The sequence below is a fragment of the Pundamilia nyererei genome, unplaced genomic scaffold (genome assembly GCF_000239375.1).
Source record: "Pundamilia nyererei isolate P.nyererei 1_Seehausen unplaced genomic scaffold, PunNye1.0 scaffold00059, whole genome shotgun sequence".
Taxonomy (NCBI): domain Eukaryota; kingdom Metazoa; phylum Chordata; class Actinopteri; order Cichliformes; family Cichlidae; genus Pundamilia; species Pundamilia nyererei.
Window position 1 is genome coordinate 556,902 of NW_005187460.1, and position 9,373 is coordinate 566,274.

General features: G+C 41.9%; 1 protein-coding gene across 3 annotated transcripts in view; it reads left to right on the forward strand.

The window, feature by feature from the left end:
• The window catches only part of cacna1ia (calcium voltage-gated channel subunit alpha1 Ia), a 190,634-nt gene that overhangs the window by 44,288 nt on the left and 136,973 nt on the right, over nt 1-9,373 (forward strand). For all 3 annotated transcript variants that reach the window (XM_005734524.1, XM_013911268.1, XM_013911269.1), the window contains exon 2: nt 4,602-4,866. In XM_005734524.1, coding sequence (XP_005734581.1) covers nt 4,619-4,866 — 248 coding nt within the window. In that variant the 5' untranslated portion in view covers nt 4,602-4,618. The remainder of the gene's footprint in view (nt 1-4,601; nt 4,867-9,373) is intronic.

The window sequence follows — 9,373 nt, forward strand, 5'->3', positions numbered from 1 at the left end:
GTGTGTGTGTGTGTGTGTGTGTGTGTGTGTGTGTGTGTGTGTGTGTTCTCAGCTGATAATATTGTGTCACCTCACCATGACACAGTGAGAAAATTTAAGTGCAGTTGAAATGGGGTGTTTCTTTAAGTAAGTGTGACACTCAGGCTGCTGCCTGAGAGGGCTTTGTCGGACCCAGATTGGTTACATACCCACAAATATAGATATAGCACACATCACGCACAACTCGGCTGTATTTTTGGTTTTTAAAAAAAATCCACAGTAACTTTCCAATCGAGCCTTTCTAACTTCTGAAACTCATAATGCAACATTACAGGGAGCCAATTTTTAATAACTTTCCCCTGTGGAAACTGAGGATTATGAGCCACAATGTGTCAGATATGCTATCAGTTCTTTTCCAGATCTCCTGATTTGGATTGTCTTCCACAGCAACACAGCTGGCATTAATCATTACACAGAGGGATGCAGTGCCTCACCTTTTACCTCCAAATGGCGCAATTATTGTTGCTGTTGTGTGAAAACATTCTTTTTCTTCAAAAATTGAAAATTCTGTAAATGTACTCAACAAATTTATGAGTTTACAAGTAGGGGAAGTAAAGATCTGAGCCGTAAGGAGAAGCTGTCAGTTTTCTGGTTTATCCTCACCTATGCCCACGAGCTGTAGGTGACCGAAAGAATAAGATTGTAGATACAAGGAGAGTCACCAGGATGTCTGAGTTCACCTGTAGAGACAGAGTGAGGAGCTTTATTTGTTCAGGAGGGCCCTAAAGGCTTGCAGCTCCTCTGTATCAAAAATGCAACTTGAGATGTCTACGAGGCATTTTGGACGACTCATAGGTGAAGTGTTTCGAGCGTGTCCATGCTGGAGGAGACCCTGAAGCAGACCCAAGTCACGCAGGAGAGAGTATTTCTCTCGACTAGGTTGGTAACACCTCAGTATCCCCCCAAGACAGCCAGAGGCGGTAGCTGGGAAGAGGGAGATCTCAGCAGCACTGTTTAGACTGATGTCCTCTGAGAGCAGGATGCAGATAAGCTACAGTATAGTAATCGATATATATTTTACATCTACTGCTGTCATACAAGCTAAAACACGTTCATCAAGTAACACTGAGCTGATTTCACGCAGAAATAACAATTTATAATTTTACAATATACTGCATTTCCATCTTTAGTCTTAGTGTTTTACACCTATAGTTCATTTCCTCTGGTCTGAATCAGTTGATGAGTTTGTAAACATGTACAAACTCATCATGATTTGGTTTATTTTCACCCTGAGAAAAATCCAAGTGAACTCCAAGCAAACTTAAGTGTGTTGCTACAAATCATGTGAGAATGTTCAGTCCAGTCATTGGCCAGATGTATCTGGGGCGGGAGCTGCAAAAGCAAATACAGGAAGAAGGTGCTGTGTTCTGCACTACTGGAGAACACAGAGAATTTACAGTGATTTCACAGATTGCACATGTATAGTACCTTCCTGCATTGAGAATGCAAAGCATAAGTGGCTACAGGAGAGGTAGATGGTTAAGCTCGAGATCACACCATAAACAAACTGTCCTGTAGTTCATTTGGAGCCTTACTGAGGTCACCTCCTCCAAAGGGTCTCTGTGTGATTACAGTGTTCACACTGGCAAAAATGAACCATTTAAATGGACCGCAGGGGTGAAAACAACCCAAGACCACTGTGTCCATTGTTAACCATTTGACTCTCCTAAACAATCACATATTTTCCCAAATCTAATGTCACTCCACAGCACGCACAGGTACCAACATACTTTTTGCTGGGCTTTTAATAGTGGTAAAAACTGCATGTATACTCTATTTGTCGTTCAGCAGCCATGCCTTCGGGCTGCCTAGAAGGGGTATTGGCTAGTATAATATCCCTGTTGTGGTGCACAAATTCACAATGATGCTAATCGCAATTGTCGCTCTGTGTGTGTGTGTGTGTGTTTTAATTGAAAAACAGCTCTTTCATGTCACAGTTCAAGATGAGTCAGTTAATTTGGTGAACAGCTTCAAAGGCCTGGAGACGGGCAAAGGTCGCACAGCAGGATTCAAATGTCATATCGATGGATTTTAGTTGCAAAAACAGGCTCGATTACTGGTTTACATATCGCGAATAAAAAATCCTTAACCAAAGATACCGGCCGAGTATAATGGAGAATTCAGACAACAAACTGTTGTTATTTTAAGCCTCAAATTCTTCATCTTCATCCATCTTTTTTGAGCTTATTCAGTGAGTCACTGAGAGATTTAGACTTCCATGCCTGGGGTATTTTTTAATCTAAGCAAGAAATAAAAACACAACCTTTCACAGCTTTCTACATTCAAACTGGCCGTTTGAAATCACTGCACTGAAGAGTGTGTTGCCTAAATAATCCACAATATGTTTTTGGGTTTTTTTACTGTTATTTTCCATCCAGCCTCTTCCTGTGTCTGTCTCAGACTGTCGCAGTGAGTGTGTGTGGGAGGGGGAAAGCAAGTTTTTCCATGGCTCATCACAGCCTTTAGCTCATAGTGCGGCTAAATGGGTGACTGTATATCCGTTACCCCAATTAAGGGTGTTAATGTGCGAGAGCGTGTATGTTGAGAACGTGTGAATGTGTCTCTGTGTGGATGTGTCAGTGCGAAACATCAGTCAGGGCCTTGTGCGTGGTCTCTCTCTCTCCGTCGCTCCGTCTCTCTCAGCATCTCCGTGTCACACACATTCATCAATCATCATCATTATGCACGAAAAAACACAACAACACAGAGGAAGCTTGCCCAGCATGGAGGGGTGTTTTGAAAGAGAGAATCACAGCAAATGAGTAGGAGTGATATTATGGTGCAGAGAAGTTAGATAAAACAATTTTGTGATTTGTTTTTTTTCACTGTCGTTACCACACACACACACACACACACACACACACACGAACACTCTCCTTCCAACCGTTTCTGCAAAGCTGTCTCCTACTTAATTGTACTCGCCGGTAATAGCTGCAGGGTCTCCCTAAGAAGCTTTGTCATGGGAAATAAAACACAACAGAGTAAGAATAAACTTCCTTCCGCCACAGGAAGCAGCTGTTGCCATGGTAAAGCTTATTTAAAACAGACAAGTTACAGTCCGGTTAGAGAGACAGCATGTGCAGTAAACAAATACAGAGATATGCAAACATTCAAGTTGGTGACTTTTCCCTTTTTCGCTTTCTCTACCTGGTTTAACATCTTCCGAGGATTATCTCCGGAGCTGTCAGATATACCGGCCCCTAAATCACCGCTGTCCTATTTTCTCTCCTTGTAATGAATAGCCCTTAATATCATTACCCTATAAAAACAAAGTCTTTTCTCCCACTGGCTCTTAATCCCTCTATAGGATTTAGGGCAAACAAACACATTTACTGATCCATGCATGCATGGAAATGACAGAAATCACGCCCACGTATACATGCTCGGAGTTATCTGCTCGTGTTTGTAGCTTGAACGTGAGGTAAATTTTGCCTTGGTGATACTACACGGAAACGTGATCATACATTTTTAAAGTGGCAATAAAACAAAAAACCTGCCCACACCACACAAACGTTTCTTCCTCTTGTTGCTTTTTAGTTTCTGTCACTCCCACCTCTTTGCTTTTATATCCGAAACCAGTTTAAAAACCTTTCAACAATGAGATCTTGTCCGTGTGTGTGTGTGTGAGAGAGAGGGAGAGACAGTGTGAGTGGGCATGTGTGAAAGACTGTGCATATGTCCAGCTCTGCACATGTCCAGCCTTCTCTTGGCTCCTTGCCTCTTGCTGGCTGCCTCCTTTGGCTGCCAGTTAAAAGCAAGAGCACTACCAAGTCCGGCATGTTATCATGCATTCACTTAGGCTCCGGCTGCTACCGGCCAATGGAGGAAGCCAAAAGAACAAAGTTTCTGTCATTCTGTCTTTCTTTGCGCTTTTTACTTCTAATATTATCCCTCCTTTGGCTTTGAATACCCAATCAAACACAAACACTTCCTAGCCAGAAGTAACTCACGACAGCAGCCAGCACTCCAGCCAGCCTCGTGTATTATTGTGCAACGTGTAAAAACGCTTCAATATGCAGGCGTGTGTGTAGCATTGCACTGTTGTGTGCCTGTGTGTATGTTCTTTTTTGTGCACTATACCCACAGATAAATGTGATTTCCTTCATGAGTTAAGTGGTAGGTGGAGGAAAGGCATTTCCTTTCCCACAACGCTGTGATGGAGCTAAATGAATCGTCAGTGAAGGCACAATAAATGTTGACACTGACTTATGCGTCGCTGTTGTATCCTGCCATGTGTGTGTTGGACAGCAAAGGGTGATTCTTATCATTAAGGAATCCATCGTCTTATGTAGACAAGTGAGTTTATGATAAGAGCATTTGGTTTCATTGGCGGTAGAGACAGCCGGAGAGTAACGGGCCTTTGGGGCTAAAACAATCATTAAATGTCTGTGAGTTGATACTATGATGGTCTGTGGCAGAGTATGTGTATCCCCAGGACTCTCCTTTCAAGCTGAATAATTCAGTTAACATGTACAATATTAACAAGTTTAACATTTCACAATTTTCCTTATCAAAGTCATTTTGCTTCTGTAATCCATGTGTCAATTTCCTCTGTGTTTCAGATCCCAGCTGGCTTGCCATGACGAGCGAGGAGTGTCCTGTGCCGCTGGGGAGCATTTCCTCAGCAGGGCCAGGGCAGAATGAGGAATACAGCTCGGCGCAGGCTGATGACATCATTGAGGAAATGGGCCCAGGTGACGATGTCAGCATCGGCAGTGACCTGAGCACTCTCGTGGTGCCCTTCCCAGAGCTAGCGCCCGTGGTCTTCTTCTGCCTCAAGCAGACCACCTGTCCTCGCAACTGGTGCATCCGTATGGTCTCCAGCCCATATCCTTTGGTTCACTGATGGGATGGATCAAGTTTGACCTTAAAGATAACCTGTAATCTTCATCAAGCTACATTTAATCATCAGTCATAGCCAAGTGCATTTGTAGTCATGCTTTTTTCTTTAAATCATCCCCATCTTACTTTACCTAATTTTTCACCCAGCTTTCAATCTTTTTCAACCCTTCACCTTTTTCTATTTGCCTGTTCAGCTGCAGCATTTTTCTGCCCGTTCATCATCCCCCTTCAGCAGGGTGATAGTTTGAGTTCTTTCTGCTTTCTCAAGTCTCTCCTTCATGTTTGTTTGAGACATCATCATCCATCTTGACACTGACCTCTTTACCCCAACCCATCAACCCTCACTGCTTTATCTTGTGGATTTCGTCAGAATCGTCTCAAAGTAAGTGTGTTTGCACTGCTTTGCAGTGTGTGTGTGTGTGTGTGTGTGTGTGTGTGTGTGTGTGTGTGTGTGTGTGTGTGTGTGTAGGTGGAATAGATTATAGTACAATTTACTGTCACCAGTCACAGTGCAAGACCTGCTGTTTTGCTCAGTTGAGCAGTGATGATCTGTCATTGTCATGTGTAAGAAGCAGAGGAACCTTTATGCTTTTTCAGAACACCTTTTGCTCCCAGCTGTAAGCCAATAGTATTATTTTAAAGATATTAATTACTTTAAATGTTTTATAGCACATTGTTGAGCACAGGGTAATCTGCTGACGAGCTAGTTTCCTTTACACTGTTTTTAATCATCTCTTGAGTGTTCCTCGCAAACGTAAACTAACACAACCAAATAATCTATATGTTGAGTCTATTTTCCACTGAGATATAATATTCAACTCCATTTTTCTTTATTAAACTATACTTTGATGGGACATGGGAAGGATGTTTGCCTGTGATGATTTTGGCTTCTTAAAGTTGACAGAGAGCTCCTGTTGGATGGATCCCTCTCTTTCTCCTGGACTATACTTTATTTTGCTTGAATTATGTTGGAAATAATCCGAGTTTCCCCCCAGAACTTTAGCTTCTATCCACAATTACAGTAAAAGGCTGAGTAGAATTTTAGAAATGACATTTTCTATGCATTTATACATATATTCATGCATTTTAACGTTTTTGAAAGTTGTTATTCAGACGAGTTTGATTTATTGAGATTTTTTGAATGGCAGGATAGACATGACCCTGGCATACCGCAGTGACAAACTGATTTTGATTAATCATGAAATGTAGTCAAATGTAGAAAAAGCCTGTTAAATGCCCTGTAATATTCAGTCTTCACTGCCCATGCATGTGCAGCAGGCTGGTGAGGGGGAACTAAAACCATACAGTAAAATGTCTGTATTACACGCAAACAAATGTGCAGCCAGAAAATCAGAACGACAGAGGGAAAGTGTAAGCAGTCAGACAGACAAAACTGGACAGCGAGAATTTCTGTTTGCCTGTCAGACTCTGTCTTTGATGTTTAAGGAAGAAAAAAAAATCAGAAGGATTTTACAGTGCTAGCTTGCTAATGCCTGTGCTCTGCTACACACAGTTGGCTCCAACACGGGGGTACAAACACCGCCTGTGCATACACGTGTACTGCAAAAACACACAACCAATTGGTGATTGTGTTGCTTGACACCTATAGTGGCTCAGACTGTAAGCATGTCAAAACAGTGTGTCTGGGAGAGCAGGTAATGGCTGTTATTGCTGTAGTTGAGGTGATTTTCTTCTGGCTGATTCAGCTTGAGGGACTAGAAGACGCATAAACACACTTCAGTTGCCATGGTGGGTTACTTTTACCTTTACTGCAACCAGGTTAGTAAGGATTAAAGCTTCCTAAAGAATATATCTGAGTGGCCCTGTTTATGTGTGTGTGTTTGTGTGTGTGTGGGATGGCTATGCAAGCACAAGCCTAGTGCCTTTCTTGTGTAGGAATAAGAGGATGTGCATGTATCTGCAGTGTGTGTGGGACTTCAGCTGGAGCAGAAGTTTGATGTTTGGTGCACTGGAACAATGATTTGTACCCGTTTGAATGCGTGTATTGATCGCGCTGAAGTAGTCGGTGCTGTATATAGAGAGGTGTGTTGGATCGCCTGTGTCGACTACATATGAGCCCGGGGCATTTTTGTTTGTTTCAAAGACATTGAAAAAAAATGCCACTGTGATAGGATTATAAGTTAAGCCCCATTTCACTTCATCAAACAGTGTTTTGCTTTTGCTCAGTGTAGTGTGTCTGAAGTAAATTTTGTCTAGATGTGAGTGAAGGGGGGGGCAATAAATGGTTGTTTCACCAACTCTTTGCCAATCAATAACTCTGTCCACCGCTCAGTCGCTGTGAGAGGCCTTTGGTGACACACACACATGCACACACACTTACAGTACAGTGACGCTCTCCCACGCTCGCCTGCAGCAGAGGACCTGGAGCACCTCTCTATATTGCACACCACACACTTCCTCTCCCCCTGTGTTGCTCTTGATTGTTTTCAAAATTCTTTTACTAATCTTATCTCTTTCCCAATTTTCAAATATGTTAATGCTGACATTTGAAATGATTATGAGATGAATTTAAGTTTCTTACTACAAAGTTTAGCTGCCAGTTTTTCTCTCCTAATTTTCTCTTTTCTTTCGTCATCGCGGATCTCTCCCTCTGTCTCTCTGTCTTTCTCCCGCTTTGCTGATCTTCTTCCCTGTCACTGCTCTTACGCCACCTCTGCCATCACACTCCTCCACTTTGCTCCTCCACTCACTCCTCGTAACACGTATTTGCACAGCTACAGTATATGTGTTGTGTCCGTTCTCGCTGACTTGTACATTGTGTAACATCTGCCCTGCAGGCAATTTTTTTCCAGTTTCTTGTATAATTAGTTTGACATTTTTTTTATTATTTTCAATAATAGGGCCTCCGCTGTGCTGTGTCGCTTTATACTGACTCAGAGATACATTCCTGCAGCTGTTATTTCGAGACTGATGGCATCCAAGCATTATACGTCATGTAAAAAACATAACACTACCTCAGATGAACAACAACTCATGACATATTACACCATATCATTATTTAGTTAGCACAAATGCCGAAACATTGTGTAAGAATACTAAGTGTACCCCATGATTTAGTAGCTGATAGAACCACTTTTATCACCAACAAGTTAAACTGATCATTTTCTATATGACTTCTAAGTTCTGTATGATGAGGTGAAGCAATTTTGCCCCGCTCTTCTTCATAGTGTTGCTTCAACTGATTGAGGTTTCATTTGTGAACAGCTCTTATCTCAGCATTTCAGTCGGGCTGAGGTCTGGGCTTTGATTTCGATCACTGCAGCACCTTGATTGTTTCTTTTTCAGCCATTCTGCCTTGCTTGGGATCATTGTCCTGTTAGCTTTAGATAGCAACTTCTTTAGAATCATTTCCGATCTCTCTCCTCCTTGGCTTTGTGTACACACACCGTAATGCTACAGACAAAATACTGAAACTCTTTAATCGAATGCATTTCATTAGCAGCACCTGGGTGTTACCTACACTTTTTATTCTCAGAGAAGAAGTAAGGCTTTACTTAGTTTTTCACAGGACTGCATAGAAACCTGAGACTCCACAGCCATGGGCTTTCACGCACTGACAGATACAAGCAGCGGCAAATTGACCATCTAGGCAGCAGTCGTAGCTCCACTGCATCACATTTAAATTTGTGAAATCATCACCCTCTTCCTTCCTGAAAGAAAATCAATTTAACAGCAAAACCATCAGGAGTTATATGCTCAACACCTCACAGTGTTAAGCTCAGAACAAAAGGATGATAACGTCTATAAATCTAGCTGCGCCTAAATATATATTTAGATAACACTGCCTGTTTTTATTAAATTGCTATCTTGTTGCTCGGAGCTTTCGTTTGCCTTTGTCATGTTTGTAACTGTCTCCTTATGGATGTTGTCTGATACGTCTTCCCCACTTTGACCTGGCCTTCGATGGCTGCTGCCTGGATTTGGCTGCACTTCGTTTAGATTTTGTTTTAGCAGATTTTCACGGTTTACCATGTGAAACTTCAAGTGAGTTCTCTGTGATGATGAAACACCAAAGCACACACGAGGAAGACGTTTTTAACCATACAATCAAACAGATCCGGAAAAGGTAGCGCAACGGTCAGCAGCAGAAAGTGCAACAAGATGTCAGAATGACGTGAAAAAGCAGAATTCACATGAGCAAATATTTCACAGTCAGTGTAGAGTTTTATTATAATCTCCATCCAGTCTACTGCACTGTGCCTTCGCTATATAGGAAGCATTACATGTCATCAGTAATTTATTCTGAAGATCAAGATGAGAACACGTCAGGACACTCACACCAATTATGCCAGAAATAGTGCAATTAACACCATTCAGTGTAATCCGACCTGCTCAGAGAGACATCATTCTTTTGTGCGCCTATTGTGTTATTGCTGTGATTGTCACAGATCCTTCTGTGGAGTTTTGCTTTTGGATATTCTAGTTTTGTAAATATATATATATATATATATATATACAGTGGGGCAAAAAA